Consider the following 19,866-nt stretch of genomic DNA (forward strand, 5'->3'; position numbering starts at 1 on the left):
GTTAAAAATTGTAGCAGTGTTATGATTTCATGATTGTCATAAGGATAACATATTGGTCTGCGAAAGAGAGACTTTGGATCCCAAGTAACTGCAAGAAGAGTTATCGACTCCTGGCAAAACAGCATGACATGTCAAAATTTTAGTTCTGGTTTAAAGTGAAATTTCTTGTGGATACTCATTGATTGAAATAACACATTTTGGGACACCTGGGTTATTTGCAGCTACTAGGGACGTTCAATATATAAGTTTCCCTGTGCTATAAAATATTGTATAAAGCAATGCCATTAAAAAGAAGCACATGGTTGACAAGCGCCATCCTTCGTCTACAAGGAACAACAATCGATTCGTTATCAGACATGAAGGCGCATGCGCTCAAGGGGAAAAAGTAAATGCTTGTTCGGAAAACGCGGGCTCGCGTCATAAGGAGTTCAGAAGCATGAATGCTAAGGGCGTTGTTCTTATGGACTTTTTGGAACGAGGAAGAACAATTAATACTGACCGTTATTGTCAAACATTGGATAAACTGAAAAAATGCAATTCGACATAAGCGACCAGGTCTCCTGTCAGCTGGTGTCATTCTTCTTGACGATAACGCTCGCCCCCACTCAGCAGTGCAAACACAACACAAAATTGAAGACTTGGGGTGGGAACGGCTACCCCACCCTCCATACAGCACCGAGTGATTTCCATCTTTTTCCGGTGATAAAGTCTAAATTGCAAGGTTACCATTTCGAAACAGATGAAGAAGTGAAGCGTAATGTGAGAATAGTGCTCAATAGCCAGAGCCCTGATTTTCTTGCAAAGGGTATGGACAAATTGGTGCAACGGTGGGTCAAATGCCTGAATCTCTATGGGGATTATGTGGAGAAGTGAGGAAGGATCCTCCTACACATGTATGTATAGTTTTCTAATGTATCTTAAAAATAAAATGTTTTACAGCATACGGAAACTTATATATTGAACGACCCACGTATCATATTACATGGGGCCCAGCATCTTACCGTAACTATAAATCAACATATGTGTCTGAGAAGTAAAATCTCCTTATCAAGATTGTAAAAGGGGCACTCAGCACATATAAGAATAAAACACAGGCCTACAGAGGACTATACTGGCTGTAGGCCCAAATGCCAGAGCCTCGTTGCAACATTGCATTTACCAGGGTGTACTATGTGGAAGTTAGGTTGACATTTGGGTGGCTTCTCAAAAGGTTGACAAGTGCTTGTGTAACTTCGGAGATTACGTTTGAAATAAATCTCGTCGATTTCATTCTGTGGCCCCTGTTCCGTTTTCATTTGATTCATCCTAATATAACAGAAATAATAAGCAATACTCACTGTCTCAAGGCACTTTGCGCAAAAAGCAATGCTCTCCAATCCACTTCCGCACTGACCAAAACATTCCTTGCACTCAAATTCTGCAAGCTTCCCGCATACAATGCACTGCCGTGGGGCTGCAAGTAAAGGAATAATGTCAACAATACAAACTTTTATAATCTTGATAATACATTAAACATTAATTTATTTCACATTAACTTTACATGGGGTGTCCATAAATATCCACTATGATTTTAAACAGACATGGCATCACAGTGGGTGATTGTATGCACCTTGAATTGGCATCTCCAGAAAAAGTAGCACAACTATTTTTGTGCTTATGCTACTCACATATCCAATCATGGCATGCAGCAGATATAGACCCAATATTTTTCCACTCATATCAACATAATGGATTCTATGGCAGCAGGATGTACAGCCACAATATCGAAGATGATTTTTCTTGCATGTATGTAATAATATTTATAAAGAACAAATTTCTTGTTTCACAGTTAAATTGTTAGGTTTCAAAATGTATCATTATTGACAAGATTCACTGCATAACTGCTTGTTGTTATTTTTGTTAAATGACTACATTGTTATAACTGTAACATTAATCGTACCAAAAATAAATGTCTGATGAAGGGAGCGTGTGTTCTCCTGAAATGTTACACATCAAAAATTGTGTTTATGTGCTTGTAAGAACTGTAAGCTACATGAGAGATAATCGAAGATGATATCATCTTTGTACACTCCTGTTCACATAAGTGGCACACTTTATAAGGTTGGACAATTGAAGAATGTGCCACTTTATCTGAAAAGAAGTGTACACTAATATCTGAGAATTCGTGACTTGTGAGTACAATTCACTGCTGCCACTGAGTCCATCCCAGTGGACATGATGCATATGTGGCATGAGTAGGAATATCACATTGATGTCTGCTGCATGGCACAAGTGGGGCACACTGTGTGCATATGAAATAAGCATGAAAATATTAGAGTTTAATCATTCTGGAGGCACCAATTTCATGGGCATACAGCTATCGACAGTAATGCCAATGCCATAAAACAAAATTGCACATTAATGCATATTAACAAATCACAAAAGTAACATCAGGTTGATTATTGCCTATGTTGCACAAGACAAAGATGGATAAACAAAAGAGTACTTACAATCTTCAATAACGTCAGTCACATCAAGTAGCTGAGATGGTAAAATTCGAGGATACATCTTGTAGTTTTTTCCAAATCGTGGCATCTGAATTATTAAACAAGATGGAACCTGAAAACATAAAAATATTTTTTTAATACAATGGTAGAAGTTATAGTTTTAATGCCATACATTCTGCAGACACACTATCTATTTAGTTGATGAATTAAACTCTTTTAAAATGCATTAAAAAATAAGTATATCACAAAATCAATATTAACTTTGAAGCAAACTATGAAATTAAAGGACAAGAAGATCCAAACAATGAATCTAATGGTATAGGTTTTATTAAGAGCTGATATTACATGCAACCTTACCTCCTTCAGCTTAAGATCACTGGCTAAAAAACTTTGCTCAAACAACTGCTGCACAGTAGGCAACACTAGTCGTTCATCTTTCTCCACGAAGAGCTGGTAGTGGAATGCCTCTTGCCCTGAATTCAATTTGAGAAATGGCTCTGCTTTCAGTATCTGCGCAACCAAGGATGTAAGAAACTCCTCTGGATCTGCAACGGAACAGAAAACAAAAATCTGTGACAACTTATTATTTTTAAATGGTGTGATTACAAGAAATTAACATTGGTTGCCCACTGATATACCAACACAGATATTCTTTAAGGTTCCTTTATGAATGATTAAACTAGGGACGCACAAAAACTACACAAAATAACTGCACAATACAGTGATTGATTGACAAAAAGAACTTAAAATGAAATTACCCAATTATCTGAAAAGTTAAAATATTCCTTGTTCATGCTTTACAAGATCTATGATACTAACTGCTAAAAATAACAATTGGCATGTTAGGTAAATTGCCAGTAAATTAAAATGCATGTTTTTGACTTACACAAATATTCTGAAGATGAATGCCATATCAAGAACAAATTAAAACATGTTGAAGAACTAAACCAGTACAAGACCTGCATTAGCCTGTAAGAATACAGTTACTCAGTGTACTAAATAAAAGAGATTTGATTTTTTATATTTAGCATCACTCTCCTGTCACTTTTGGCTAATCGTGAAGATAAGGATGAGTGATGAAATTGGCGAAGAAACACCCACAAAGACCATGCATGTCCAACCCAGTACCCCTGGCTTCATATGTTAACCATTCTGCCACAGAGTTTGGTGTGAAGAGAGGTTGACTTCTGAATGTCTTACCAGAAGGACATTCCTTACAGGCCATATCTGCAATAAAATGTACATTTTATTATATGCACGTGCATATATGCACCAAGCCAAATGTGGTTGTGATCCAATACATCAAGATTGGTGCCAAACTTAAAATTGCGGTCGGACCTTGCAACTTCCAGCCACTAATTTCCAATGCTGCTGCACACCAGTAAATTCTACAAAGCCAGAGATCCAGAGTTCAAAATGCGACAAGGCAACTTTCAAATACAAACCATTTACTCCTTGCTTTTAAACAAAATAATGACAAATTATTGATTCTACCAGTATACAAAACCAAGTACGTACCTTTCTCCTCACTAGTCAAACCAGTGACAGAGCTCAAATTCTCCAGGAGTGTACGTAACTTCATTACCCTGTCTGCACGAACATATAAATTCTTGCGTAAAGGATTCACAATTTCCTCTCTCAGGACAGTCTGCACTTCCTCATATTGGTCCACATCATTTACGTTTGGTGGGCGGAACAGTAAACTATCAAACACACTGAAATAAGAAAAATATAGCATTTTATTTTAACAAAAACTAATCATTTATGGTCCTCAGACATTTTGGGGTACATACATTACTGGTAAGTAAGTAATAGTGGGGGGCAATGCTTTCACTACGAGTCTTAACTTGGAACTCCTTGGTGGCAAGGTGACAGCTACAGTCATTGAGACTTGTAAAAGGTCAAAGATCAAAACACAATCAACTTTAATATTATCTTACAATTTTGGGTAATTTCCAGTGCATATATTCAGACTCCATGAAACAGTCAACTGACATTTTGGAGACTCCATGAGATAACAAGACTGGAGTGCATAGAATGTTATTGGTGATTATATTAAAAGTGGTATTTTCTGTTACTGAAAGTATCAGTATTGGATGATACTGATACAGCTTTAACTGTTTACTTTTTTTTTTTTTTACTTCTCTTATTGAAATTATTTACAAAAAGGAACAGAATGCCATGTACAGTCACTGACACTTCTGGGTTGCAATAGCCACATTTACTTTCATTGGAATCACTACAACTAAGTGTTCGTGACTACAATTACATCAAAAGCAAGCAGTGTATTCATGATATTATCATGTCAAATAGCATGAGGGTGATTCGGAAAGTAAAGAACGTTTCACCATGTAAAAATATATATTGATAATATTGCAGTGCACAAACAGAATATTTATATTTTGCCACATACCGTTACCTACTTCTCCACATAGTCGCCTTTCACATTGACGCACTTGTCGCACCTGAACACCAGTTTAACTCTTCCCTTCTTGTACCATGTGGCCGGACATCTGGCAATTCAACCAGTCCATGACAGCATTCTGTAGATCCTCATCGATAGCAAAGTGTTTAGCAGCAAGGTGCTCCTTCATCTTCCGAAAAAAGATAAAATTCTGAAGGTGCATCGATTCTCTTGAATGATGTGTCCCACCTTTTGTTTCAGTGCATCCATGATGACAAGAGGGTTGCCCTGATCATCCCATGTTATGAACATCTGTCTACCCATTCAAAAACATTACACACCATTTCTGGACACTTGCCACGTTCAAAACACCTTTGCCACAGATTGCAACAAGTCTCATCTGACTGTCACAGGGTCTAACGTATTCCACCTGCAAAAACGAAACATGCTATGCACCTTACGGTCAGCAGGATTTGCAATCAGCATGTTCTTTGTCACAGCTTGTTACACTAACCACGTGAACAGGTTGACAACACCAACTGCAACGAAACAGTTGCGCAGACTGTATGTGCAAAACATTCTATACTTTCCAAATGGCCTACATATTAAAATTAATATGGAAGTAAAAAAATAAGTTCACTGCTTCAATCTTTAATATAATTTTGTGTTATAAAAAAAATAGGATATTGTAAATCTTGCAGACAGAAAAGAAGAAGCGACAGCAGATTGCTTACCTTGTAAATGTGAACATACTAAACAGTGTTGCATCCAAGTAGCATGAATTGTGATGACCTTGGATTCCCCTATATTTCCCACACAGCGACTCAAGATCTTCATACTGACTTATGGGGCAAACCATTCCAGGAATAGCCGGGCAGTCCAACTGGCCAAATGCTGTCAAAGAGAGAGGAAAATGACTTATTAAATTTCTACTACTTTTTATACATGTAAGAATTAGGACTAGGGTCAATTCTAATATGTTCTTATTGATACCTTGAGCAATATATATATTTTGAAAATTTACAATGCCACATGCCTTATGTAAAGAGAATGGTTGCAATATACTTGAGCAGACTTCCTATAAAAATATGACATTAATAGCTTGTTAAATAGAGACATAAATGTGAAAATCAATTTCTTGTGGGAATTCCATGTATGCCTTGCTAAAACTTCATTGTTGAGTTCTTCCTCAGGGTTGTCAAATAAAATCACATTAAGAAGTTAAAAACAGACAGGTAACTGGTTAAAAAGATGAAAGGATAAAGTCAATACGTTAAAAGATTGCCTTGCGGACATCGGCCATTTTGTGTTAGTAATGCACATCATACGTATTACTTGCTGCACTGACGGCCGATGCCCACGAGGCAGTCTTAACATTTTGACTTTTATTCTTTCATCCTTTTAACCAGTTACTTGCCTATGTTTTACCATCTTAATGTGATTTTATTGGACAACCCTGAAGAAAAACTTGGCAATGGATTTAAAACACTGGTTTCAGAAAGAAACCTTTTAAACCACACGCAAGTAAAACTTGTGTTTTTATTTAATAATTTGCAAGTTGTGGTTATGCGAACCTTAAAAGAAGTTACTTGAACTAGTAAAGGTGTTATACAATAATCTAACAATACCTATAAACTCACCTGTTCAAGTAGATCACACCACATTTATAATTTTCAATCATATTCTTGTAGACATGAATGATATTCTTTTAGGTTGTAATATTTTATTTAAAACAATAATAAATAAACAATAGTATAAACTGAAAGTTTTCCTTGTAAGACCACACCTAAACCATAGTAAATATGATATGCATACAAGGTCCACATAAAACTATACTTATTATTCTGTTTTTGGGGTGTATAACTTCTATGCCACTCTTAGCTAATTTTGACAATGAGAATGAACGATGAGATGGATGAAAAATGATGAACTGATGAAAATGACAAAGGAACACTTATAAAGGAATGCCATGACCAGACGAGGACTCAACCAGAGCTTTCGAAGGAGAGACAGTCCAGTGAGAAAGCTAGAAATACAGTGAAAATCTGATTTTACATTCCTAGAGCTTATGTTTTCCTGTATCACCTGAAAACTGTAAAGCTTGGGTTCTACTGTAATAGCCTTCATCTATCTATGCAAAGGACATACTAGCATGACAAACTCACTCACTAGTGAAGATATAAAGACTCAAAAATTCTACTCACTTTTGGCTTTAGAACCATTCACATTGTGGGCCTCCAAAAACCTTCCATCCTTCTGACATTGGTTCAGGTTAACAAAAAGAGCTTTCTTTGGAGTGCACTGGAAATACCTCCTCCCACCAAATGTTCCATCCGTGCATCCTGCAATTTCATCCTCCTACATAAAACAAACGTATCTTATTAGAAACATACACAATAAAACCATATTTCCATTAAGACAGAGAAAAAACACATTTTTTTCTCATTATGTATATCTATATCTGACAGTGGGAGTGGTGAAGCTTCAAGACAGGATAGATCAGGCACAGATGAGATGGTTCGGACACATGAAGAGGATAGATGCAGAAAGACTACAGGAAAGAGCTTACAATGCACAAGGAGTGGAAATAAGACCAAGGGGGAGATCAAGATGTCGGTGGAAAGAGCAGATAGTGGAGAGTGTTAGGAGAAGAGGACAAGATTGGAACACCATGGAAAGAGAGGAGTGGCGGAAGACCAGGAAAAATGGAGAGGCTTGACTTCTATGCCGACCCAGTCAGAGGTAAGAAACGGTGAAGGAGGATGCTGTATATTCATATTGCACCTTGCGACTCATCTGTCAATTCATTCATTTATTATCATTTATGCATGAATATAACACATTACAACTACTGACATTTCACTAATTTAAGATGCTGGTTCAATGGCTGAACACAAGAAGTGGCTGACTTTTTAACTTGCCACCAAATTCCCAGGTTTTAGTCCTAGACTAGACATGGTGTTCATTGTGGGTATCCCTTCAGCAATTTCACCTAATCATCACTCACCTTCATCAATGTAATCAGCCAAAAGTGACACAAATGCAACATAACAAAAAAAAAAAAACAAAAAAAAACACATACACATGTAATAGTTTGCAACTATGAACAGGGCAGTATATTCACTACTGATTCACCATTAGATTGTTACTGTGGTTGTATGTGTTTTAGCCGTCATGTAACAACGTCAACCTCTGATACTTCCGTTATCAGCACAAAAGTACCACAAGGCATCTGGACACAAACCTGTAGATATCAACCTTGCAACAAGATTTGCAAATATAATTGACATGTAGCTGGGCGTAAACAGCCACATGTAAGTTATTTTCCTGTAGTTTACGGTTATTACAAGCATAAGAAAACAGTTTTTCGTTGTGACGTTTCAGGAGAACACACGCTCCCTTCATCAGAGCGTGTGTTCTCCTGAAACGTCACAACGAAAAACTGTTTTCTTATGCTTGTAATAACTGTAAACTACAGGAAAATAATTCTACAATGCAAGCAATGCGTACATACAAGAAAAACACATGTTAAGTTGTAAGTCCAATAAAATGTACTGTTGTTGATATTTGACATGTAGTATGAAACAAAATCCGATATTGACACTTCATTTTGAATACATTATATCCATTTCTCATATCGTTGGTTCACTTCGCCCTTCCCCTGAGATGACTGCTGATCTTCTGGCTGGTAGGCTATGATGTTCGGTTTACTGGACGCGCTTCTCGCTTCATTTTACAGCTAATAATGTGGTTGGTAGTTTGTAATTTTTACACAAAATTTGTGTGTTCCTTGCAACACTGACGTGAGCTGTTTCGCCACAGGAAATGACGTCACAGATACAATCAAATGTGTTGGGTTGCCAGCATCCAGGCGGCAAAACTGTCTTTTTTGAACGGCTGTAGCATCGAATTGACGCACCAACAAGAAAAATGTTACTGAGAAAAGTTGTTTGTTTTGATGTCCTCTATGCGAATCTGTGGTCCGTGGGCACCATTAAAATGACACCCTGTATATAGCCCTGGGTTATATGCATAGAATGTAACATGATGTTTAGTGTGTGTTCATATACACCTATATATTCAATATGTACATACTGGTTGCTTGTGTGTTTTGACTGATCGATGTGATTTATTTTACTTTGCATATCTGCCACTTCTGGCTAATTGCAAAGATGAAGATGAGTTGTGATAAGATGAAGAAACAAACGGACAGCACACAACAAAAGTTCCACAGAGGATGATTATACAGGCCATGGAGACGCCAGAGCCTCATTAGCCTGCAAAATGCAGTCCAGGGTGTACTATGTGGAAGTGAGGTTGACATTGAGGTGTCTTGAGAAAGGGTCATTTCTTACACTCCTACTTGTGTATATGTGTGTGCATGCACACATATGAGAGCCATCATTTTTGCTTAAAAATAGTCACGGGTTTATAAGTAAGACTTGGAATATGAAATAACAGTTAATCGTGAAATCTACTTCTTTAAGACAATACAAGGTGGGCCATAAGTCAGTTGTCACTAACAATCGTTAGACTTTGTTTTGCCTAGCATAGTGGAAGTCAGTTGTGAACTTGACTAGTGCATATTACCCAATATAAGAATGCTGGGTAACATGCACTAGTAAAGTTCACAACGGACTTCCACTATGCTAGGCAAAACAAAGTCTAACGATTGCTAGTGACAACTGACTTATGGCTCACCTGGTATTAGTATATACAAATACTTCTGTTAATAAGAATAGTTTCTTCAATGCTAACTTCTTTAATTTGCTCGTCACTTCAATGTACTGCACACACATCTTACTCAAGAGCTAACCACACAATGCAAGATACTGTACTGCGAAGATATCTGTGTATGCTTTAAAGGAAGGGCATCCGATTTCAGTCTTGAAAATCCAGAATGACGGAAGATCAAAAGTTGCAGAGGCCTAGTGTACCACCACTTTCTGACACTTTAATAAAGGTGATATTAAGGATGAATGGCTAACTATATGTAATTCTTTGCCTAAGTTCAGACCCACAAAAGAAATGTAGGTTCATAAATGTGATTGTAGTATTTAGCAATATCTACATAGTAGTTATATCTGTGTAAGTTTTTGATATTCTTATAATACAATCTGAAGATGCACAATACACCAGTATGTTAAATAGTGTTTAATGCTTGCTTTAAAAAATGTGGTGCCTTGTAATTTGATTGTTGCAACAATGTTGCCAATTACGTTTTGTAACACTATATTCTTTGGAAGATTTATGTTATAACATCAAAACAATGAATGAACAACTAGAGGTTTAGCTACTAAAGAAACAGCTTTTATTAGTTATATTGTTTGATATTCTTTGATTTTTGTTATTTAGCATCACTTTTCTGCCACTTTGGCTAATCGTGATGATGAAGATGAGTGATGGTATGATGAAATTGATTAAAGGGGGACTCACAAAGTTCACCCATGCCCAGACCAGAATTTGAAGCTGGGAAGTTTTATTGTTTGAAAGAAGAACATGGCCACATTAACAATTCACATATTTGTGCATAACTTACGGAAACTGTGCATTTTACATATCCCAGGGAATAACCTACACTGTGGAAAAGTAATGGTTGGTATCTGTAAAACACTAAAAATTTTAAAATGCAATGTCTCTTAAAAAGAAAAGCACCAGCATAAAGTACTTCTTGATATAAATATCAATTGAAGGGCTCGGGAGTTTGTAAATGGAGTCGAACTGTACTGGAAGTGTTTAGTTTCGTCAACGGATGACAGAGCTAGGCGTATTGGAAGTTATGGTATCTACAAGTTGTTTCGTGTAAAGTATGGTAAGTAGCAAAGATGGTGGCGAAACAACGGTTTCTGCATTGCAACCTGTCTCAGAAAGTTCCCGAGCATTTAGTCCACAGGGAAGATGACAATGAGTTCGAAAGTGTATATGATTCCTGTGAAGATCCGGAATATGTACCACTGGAAAAGAATGAGGAGAATGAAGAGGATACTGATGAAGAGACAAGTAAAACTGAGCACGGCAACAAATATTCCATGTCAAATGTGGTATCTACTGGATACCATTGTTTACATGCAGCAGTGCTCATGATGGCATTTTCAAAATAAATGTTACTCTTGTACCTGGATGTGAACTGCAATCTAGTAGAGAAGTGTGTGCTTTTGTTCTACTAGGTACAAATAACTGTAGTCACATATAGTCACATAGAAATTAATTTGATTTTCAATTGGGTATGTGCATTTATGGCTGCTTTAAGATATGCTTTACATGCAAAGTCAAAAATGTATTGCACTTGAAGAATCTGTGAAATGATCCTCTCAATCGTATCAATGATTCGGAACTGTTTAGCTTTTCTATCAAATATTTTTCTCATTAACCTGTAATGCGCATTTTAAAAGTTATGATATTTTCATGGTCGACCTAATTACCTATTTGTAATTTAATTAACTTTTGTACTTATGATATTTGTGATTTTGTTGAAAGCAAAATCTTTTGTTGTTGATACTTATTTGCAAATATGTGTTTTCTTGGTTCCAAATTATAACTATTTTAATCCATAAGAGATAGAGATAAATTTTAGTGAAAGTTATTAAAAACATACACTCTATGGACATTTTAAATCATTCTTAACAAGTGTCAAGTTAAATAAAAATACACGTTTAAAGTTACAACGGGCATAATTGTTGTCTTTAAGATAGACACATCAACTTTTTGTATAAATTGCTTATTGAATCATAGAAATCTAATATTGTCGTTGTATGCAATTTGAAAAGTCTACAACTACGTTGTATGTTCTATTGAGAGAGGCATTTGTGAATCGCACTCTACTTGGCATGCTGAGGTAATAAATAGAGCATCGATCTCTATGTGTGAGAGGTAGATATGTTAAGCTGAGGACTGTTCATATATTCTTTCTACGAAAATTGATCTCCATATAGAGATAAAGAAGTTATTTTTAAGCACGATCATTCTGAACTTACTTTTTGAAATACTAATGCAATAAAAAAGGTGTTCATTTCAGTCATAGACAAAACAATGTATCAATGATTCACATTTGGGAGGTCGTGGGTTAAATTTCGTGGCTCCACATTCTGAGGTTATCTGTGGCCTTCTTCAGTCACTCCTGATGGATGGTGGGGTGATACATTTGATGAACGCCGCTTACAACTTTCTAGGGCTTTCCTGCATTGTTATCTTCTGTCATAATGTCCAGATGGATAACATTAATAAAATCGATCAACATAGGTTTTTGTAGCTTTGTTTGAAACTTGGTAAACAGTGATATGTTTTTGCGAGTATTGATGCAGAATAGTTGATAGCTATTGGTAGTGTCAACTTAAAAAGTTTCAGCTCTTAATGTTTATTAAATTTGCTTACTATTTTTGTCCTCAGAAACTCTAGACAAATACAGATATAATTTTGTTACTTGGCTAGTGTAGGGCACTCTAAAAACTGAAGTCATAGCTTCGATTCTTGGCTCAAATCTCGCCTTTTTGTATGCTCAATTCATCAGTTGTCCACATTTACAGTTTTCTTCTCTGTGATTGTGATCAACAAATTGGTTCTCAATGTGTTTGTATCCCGCCCCATCTTGGGGGGAGGGGGTAAAATTTTCTGTAAATTTCAGCTGGGTGTGACCACGGGGGGCAGGGGGTAAACTTTTCTATAAATTTAGGCTGGGTGTGAACACCCAACAATTTACTCCACACGACGCCACTGCTCATTATGATAGTACTGTTGTATGTTAAGTATGGTAACTACGACAATTCCCTGAGCAACCCTCAAACAAATCACATGTAGCACCACAGAAAAAATAATTAGGATGAAATATCATGTTTGTATGATAGTAAACATACAAGTGATTCACATTTGCTGTAAATAGTTTAGAAATTTAATTTCATTTGTAACTCAATTGTTTTTTTATACATCAACTTTCAATATCTCAAAACCTGCATTTTGTCACTTACCATGTTTTATTCCCGACCCCTTCAATTAACCCTAGAACACTACCGTGTTCCCATATTACTGTATAACTACCGCTACGTAAATATTACGTACATGCAGTGAATGATTTTTAACATATACCTTAGTTTACAAAATCAAAGTGACAAATATTTTTTTTATATTATTTTGTTTGTTTTCTACATTTTGGAGTTTTTATTCTTTATAAAATATGTGAGCATGGCTTTATTAAATACAGAATATATGAAAATAATGTATTAGTTGGCAAACTTGTACGTATATTAAGAATTAATGTGAAAAATACACAATGAAAACAGATTTCGCAAATAATTATAACATTGTTAATAAGGAATAAAAAGACACCTTAGAAAAAAATAGTGCATTTCTGGAATTATCCACAGTCGGGGCACTTTTTGTTTTGATGCTCACCACAAATTGGCTTCCCACAGGAGCAGTACGTAGTTGTCATCCTCCTTTTCATGTAGTTGCAGAATCTGCAATACTTTCGGTTCCCTTGTGACATGGCTGCTACTGTACTTGTCTCTTCCTTTCCTAGTACCTTCAAAATTGACTTTCTTAACTCCTGTGACAGTGCCGGATTTATTAGCCTTTGCTCTTTCCAGAACTTGATCAAGTTCTCATGAAGGTGAAGCATGAACTGAATTCGTGAGAATGGTCTCTGTTATGAGTTGCCCTTATTGTTGTAGAAGTTGTGAGTGTGAATAATGTATCCATTGATCGCTGCGATGTTGATCATATTATAGAAAAATGAGAGGGGCCATCGCTTTTTTTCTTCCAGCATTCATTCGTTGGGACATTTGATCAAAAGCCTCTACTCCACCCTTTGTAGAATTGTAGGTCAAAATGATTTCGGGATTCTTACTTTCACTGTTGATTGTTGCATCTTTGTGCATTGTCGAAATTAAAGGCACAATTTTGTTTTGTTTGGCCTTATAGGAACATATTCTGGGTCGATAGCGACTATCGTAATCACTGATATCAGAGTCCTCAACTTCCAAAATATCTTCTTCATTCTCTTCCAGCAGCTCTTCTTCTTCACAACTTACCAAAAGTTCTCAAATTTAATCAGTTGTCAGACGTTTTTCAGACATTTTCACTACGCGTATTACTAGCGGCACGCAAATCTTACGTGAATACAAATGGCGTTATTACTACATGCACGTCAAAATTACGTGCAAGATTTTTATTGTTACTATCACTACGTATTTTTGACGTACAGAGTCCCAAATAACGCACAAACTAAAGACGTTCACTGCTTCCGCCCTCCTTACCACAGTGCTGCCATGCGCCTGACAGAATGCCCGAGGAAACCATAGGCGGAGGAGTAGGTGGGTGCAATGTGGGAGGTAGGGGAGGGAATTGAGCGCGAAGCATACGTAAATTTTACGTACGGTAGTGTTCTAGGGTTAACATATTCAATACTGCATAACACCAAAAAAATGTATAACAAAATACAGTGGAACCCCGATCTTATGTTCTCGGAATTTACATTTTCCCAATTCTACATTTTGCTGCATTTTAAGTTTTTCAGCTTGGTTCCCTGAAAACAAAATCGAGGTTCCGCTGCATACAACAATAATCTCTTGTATATACATACCATTTCTATTCCAGCAACTTTCCTATTTTTCTTATCCTCTGGAACCGTCCCTATCCAACGTATCACACCGTACTGTGGCTCACCATTGACTAGAACTTCAACAACTGATCCCATGCCTAAATCGGTTGGGTCGGGGGGGCCATCCCCAGGTTCTGGTGTGTCGTAGTAACTGCTCCCGCCGGTACTTAAGGTTGGACTGCGAGTATTTGAATCCCTCAAGTCTATAAGATACGAAGATCACAGATATATTTATATGCTGTAAACTTACAGTGCTGTTTATCTTCTCAACAGAACAGCTAAAAGGGTAATGCACAACTGAACACTAAATATAATTATTTGTGTTAATAATGGATAATAAACTTATTTAGACACTGACAGAGAGGTTGCTTTTTTTAATACATCTAAAAGGTATAGTTTGGAGGCAATGTGATAAACACCATGCTCCGGCCACCTTCACCTCTCAGGGTTGCCCCAAGTACCCATTCATTTGAGGCTGGGTGAGCTTCGATTACCCACCCTGGGAATCAAACCCAGGTCTCCCATGTGGCAGTCAGACACCCTACTGACTAGATCAGCGTGGCTCGTATTAATAGACCTTGAATGTACTTTGCAGTCTTGACAAGAGAAAAACTCTAAAGGCACACAAAGACATGTACAGTACGATGCATAAGTATTACAAGGCAAATTGTTCATCACCATGTTTATTTTCTGTTTTATGCGATGGGAACTTCAAGAATTGAAACAACATGCCAAATAAGTGCTGACAACCACTGCACCAGCAATGTAAAGATCCACTTCGTAAAAACATGTAGGATACAAGAGAAAAATTACTCAAAGTAGGTATGGACAATTTACTATGAAATACTTGTGTGTTGCACTGTACGGTAGACTGCATATGTAACAATAGACAAACTGTCAAACACAAGACCCACTCCCTCTGTTTTCCATAATGTGTGTGTGTGTGTAGGGGGGGGGAGTCATGGTAATAATAATAAAAACATTAAAAATCAGAGATATACTTCAGCATGAGCACAATTTCAATCCTTAAAACAATTTGGGGCATAGAATGAAAAAAAAAAGTGTGAAAATAGCGATAGACAATTTGCCTGCTACTTTTTCTGCTGGTGTACTAAACCGTATTAAGTTTTGGACACTCTCAAGAACAAATGATTTGGTCTAATCTTCAGGTATATTCTGACAATATTTATCAGGAATGAGGAAACTGGGAGGACAAGTTCAAAATAACAGTCTCGAAATATCTGAATTATCACAGGTATATTTGCTTAGTTCCATGGATATCAATTTAAGATAAATTATCAGCCAAATTCAAGGGTCGGTCCCAATGTTGATTTAACTGTTACATGCAAACAGCATGAAAGTCGCTGTATGAAATAGCTTGTCACAATACTATACTCAAACGTTGGGAAAATTGTGACCCAGTCAGTTCATGTTGGAACCAATAAATAACTAAACATACAGGCGGAATGTCCAACCCACAACATTCACAATCAACATGGATGTTCTTTGTGAATGTCACTTCATCGATTTCATCATATCATCACACCATCCTAATATTCGAGAATAGCCAAAAGTGGCAGAAAAGCAAAGAATTATGTATCAAATCAATCAAGACCCTTTGTCAGAATGTTAAAAAAAGCTTCATGTGGTACAGACCTTAAAACACCAGGTTACAGTAAGAACCAACTTGATATGATAAACAAAATAGTCATGACAAACTACTAACATTACTGTTTAGTTCAGTCAGAAGAACCTAGGGTGATATTTCCCATGCCACTGTACTGTACCTAAAACCCACAGGAACAAAGACACTTCTTGCACCATTGGTGTGCAGTTGGTGGTGAGCCACAACATAAAAATAGACAGAAGAACCTTGTACTTATGTAATAATGTGGAAAACTTCAATATGATGACTCACCATGAGTAATTCTTTATATCACATGATACTTTTAAATCTAATTTCATGGAATTTCCAATATAATAGGTTGGACATGCATGGAAAGTTGATAGCCACACAAATATTACAAAAATCACATGCAGTCCTAAATGCACTGATAATTTACATGTCAAAAAAAGAACAGGAAAAAAAAACAATACAGGAAAACAGCATTGAAGATTCCACCATTGCACATTATTCACTATAAATACTCACAGTCACACAGGTTCACACCAGTAAAGTTGAACAGATAGGGGAGGTAAAAAAGAAGTCATGCACCCACACACACAGCAGCTGGTCTCGACCCACCGTCAAAGTCTGGCAAATCTTCAAATTGCACATCCTCAGATAAGTCGTCATCATCACGGTAAAATTCCAGAGAATTGTTCCAACTTCCATGTTCAAGGACACAGACTGGTATGTTGTTAAGCATGGCACACATGTTTCACTCAATAGCTTTCTACCTATTCCTTGCACTGTACCCCACACAAAATATCACAGCTTCCTTCCCCACTATTTTATCTCTATTTTTAAAAAATAAATTTTAGGATTTTAACACTGTATTACTGTATACGAAATAATATACCCAGAGGTAAATATTGTCACTGCACACGAGAAAAGTACAAGCTGTATTTGGCCTTAAACAGGTCCCAACTTCAGGTTACACCATATTCTATTACATGCTACGTAACACACTCCTCCATAATCCTGATGCACACACCATATTTTAGCCTGCTCAAGCAAGCAACAACTTCAATTTGGCTACACCACTCACTTTCATGTGCTCTTCCCTCACATGTGATACACGCTCAGCCCAGTGCTGGCTTATTTTAAAACTCCTACTGCTATTTTTAGAAGATAAAAAAGAAGGTGCTTTGAGGAGAAGCCTAACGTGCAAGGATACAGTTCAATCCACTTTCCTTCACTTCCTCTCTCACTCCAAGGCTCCAGACTTAAGAGAGCAAAACATCACACTCCCAGATGAAGGAGGAGAGTTCCAGCAATGCTACTATTTTTGAATATCATAATTTTAGCTTGTGGTGATTGATTATATCATAATTTTAGCTTGTGGTGATTAATTACCTTTTAGTAAGTACACTGTAAAAAGAATATACATATCCAAAGTATACTGTAGCACTCCCCCAAATAAATAAAGCAAACACAGACTATGATCCCTCATTTACCTGTGCCACACAGGAAATTTATTTATCTGTGGGGAGGGGTTCTACATATTTTTTTATCACTAAAATTCAAGAAACCATTTTGTAATTTATTCACTATTTCCTTCGTTGTTTATATAGCTGCAGTTATGAAAATTACCATAAGAGCCAATTATTTACTAGTACTTGCACGAGTGAGACAATTATTTATCATACACTAAAACTAGAAAAAGCATGTGCACTTGTTGTTTGTATAGGTGCAGTTATATAGTAATTATAATGATAATTACAAAAATAAAATTAACAAAAATCAAGAACTAATTATTCAGGGTCACTTGAATGAGTGTTACACTGAAACACATTCACCAAGATGGGGGTAGGGGGGGTTGATAGGCCCACCAGGTGAATCTTGCCTCCTAAACATGTTACCGATATGATTCTATGGACAAAAGTAACACAGAAACCTTGGGAACAGTAAAAAAGTAAAGTGCTCCCCTGTGCTTTGCACCAAGCCATGAAGGCTTATAGGGGGTGTGGGGTTAGGGCTCCACATTTTCTTGATCTCAGCCAAGCTGAGGATGCGGTGAACAGTGCAATTTTTTTTATATATATAAAATGTTCACAGTTGAAAAATCAGAAAACAAGAAATGATGGGTCTGGCAGCCCCCACCCCCTCCCTCTAAGGTATGCTAGGGTTAACATTAAACAGTTTTTGAAACTAATGCCACAAATATCTTTCAGTTTAAAAAGGAAGCATTTACTTCATTTTGAGCTATATACTCATGTGCATATATTATTATTTTATTTATTTATAAAAAAAAACTCAATGCAGGTGAAATTTTTCACATTTGAACATTATGAGAAATTAAAATAATTTTGCACTTGTCCATGATCATTAGATCCATTTTTTTGGATTTTTATGTTGACTCGCATTATGCAGCTCATCAAATCACTGGGCATGATTGATTTCATTTATTAAAATTTAGAATATGTGCATCAACACTTGCACTATTTGCACCAATCTCAAGATGCGACTGGGCATTATTGAGTTACATATACAAAGTTAGCAAGTTCATACACACAGGATTGTTACGAAAATGCAAATAAACAAGAAAACTTGAAGACTTACCATTCTTCTTGGACTGCTCATTCACTGGGTTTAAGAATCCATCCACAATGTCAGAGAAATTGTCATTGTCGTTTGCATTAATATTATTTAGTTTAACTGGCTTTCCATTAGCGCCAACGGCCTTCGTTTTTCTTTTCGCATCCTCTTTGGTACACTTGTCCTTAATTTTCTCACTAGATTGCCAGATAGGCTCAGCATCATCTACACAATTATTCTGCACCTCCGGAACAAGCGGCGGCCTGACTTTCAGTTCTGTTACGCTCCTATGCTTCAAAACCCTGTCTTCGAACAGCATATTAGAATCTGGAATGTTTTCACTTTGGAAAAAGTCCTTGGCTTTCATTTCGTTAAAAGAATGTTTGTTGTAAGACACACTAGTTTTGTTTGTGACAACCTCATCCTTAATTTGTCGCTGAGATTCCACTTTGTGATGTGACGAGTTACAGTGAAACTGATCATCTTGAACTGTTTTGTCCTCCGTTTTGATCGTCGCACTAATATTCCTATTCTTTGTTACCTTCGCCCCACTGTCTGTCAAATCTATTTGTAAAACATTGTTCCATGCAGGCGGGTCTGAAATCCTGGATCCATGTGGAGGGCTTGGAAGATTGCAATAATGGGAAGATTTCGGTTGGTTGTAATCTTCTATTAACCTAAATTCCTTCTCCTTTTCCTTTGCTGACCCTGGAAGGAAAAATACAACGTAATTCATCACAAGATCAAACAAAGCAAAGAGAAATTGAGATTCTGATATGTGCTATTTTATTTTTTGTCACTTTTTCTGCCACTTCCAGCTTATTGAAGAAATTGATGAAGATTAATTCAGAACAAGGCTCAAACCTCGAAACTTTGGTGGCAAGATTGTCATGATTATTTATTTCATGAAGAATTTGAATTTGTTATTCAGTTTAGTAACACACACGGTAGCAACAAATGATTACCCCTTATCTGGCTAGTATGACATATATGTAATGCATAATATACACATACTAAATGATATTTGAAACATTGTACATGTTGAAAATTTGATTTGAATTGTTGGTTGCAATTAATTACAACCCTATTTTATCTGTTAGAGAACTTCTTGCTCACTGAAAGTTGTAGTTGATGGGGTAGGATAAATTGTGATAAAAGATGAATTAAAATTAGGTTCCATAAA

General features: G+C 36.6%; 2 protein-coding genes across 2 annotated transcripts in view; one reads left to right on the forward strand and one right to left on the reverse strand.

Moving 5' to 3' along the window:
• Window positions 1-19,866, forward strand: part of JMJD4 (jumonji domain containing 4) — a 308,681-nt gene that overhangs the window by 61,141 nt on the left and 227,674 nt on the right. The gene's annotated exons all lie outside the window — the stretch shown is intronic.
• CYLD (ubiquitin carboxyl-terminal hydrolase CYLD) overlaps window positions 1-19,866 on the reverse strand; it is a 35,662-nt gene that overhangs the window by 5,931 nt on the left and 9,865 nt on the right. Inside the window, exons 4-11 of the mRNA XM_083139281.1 lie at window positions 18,708-19,391; window positions 14,465-14,685; window positions 7,095-7,248; window positions 5,625-5,784; window positions 4,005-4,201; window positions 2,844-3,031; window positions 2,490-2,598; window positions 1,338-1,453 (exon numbers count right to left, since the gene is read on the reverse strand). Coding sequence (XP_082995407.1) covers window positions 1,338-1,453; window positions 2,490-2,598; window positions 2,844-3,031; window positions 4,005-4,201; window positions 5,625-5,784; window positions 7,095-7,248; window positions 14,465-14,685; window positions 18,708-19,391 — 1,829 coding nt within the window. The remainder of the gene's footprint in view (window positions 1-1,337; window positions 1,454-2,489; window positions 2,599-2,843; window positions 3,032-4,004; window positions 4,202-5,624; window positions 5,785-7,094; window positions 7,249-14,464; window positions 14,686-18,707; window positions 19,392-19,866) is intronic.

This window comes from Lepisma saccharinum, chromosome 17 (genome assembly GCF_977018435.1).
Source record: "Lepisma saccharinum chromosome 17, izLepSacc3.1, whole genome shotgun sequence".
Classification (NCBI taxonomy): Eukaryota; Metazoa; Arthropoda; class Insecta; order Zygentoma; family Lepismatidae; genus Lepisma; species Lepisma saccharinum.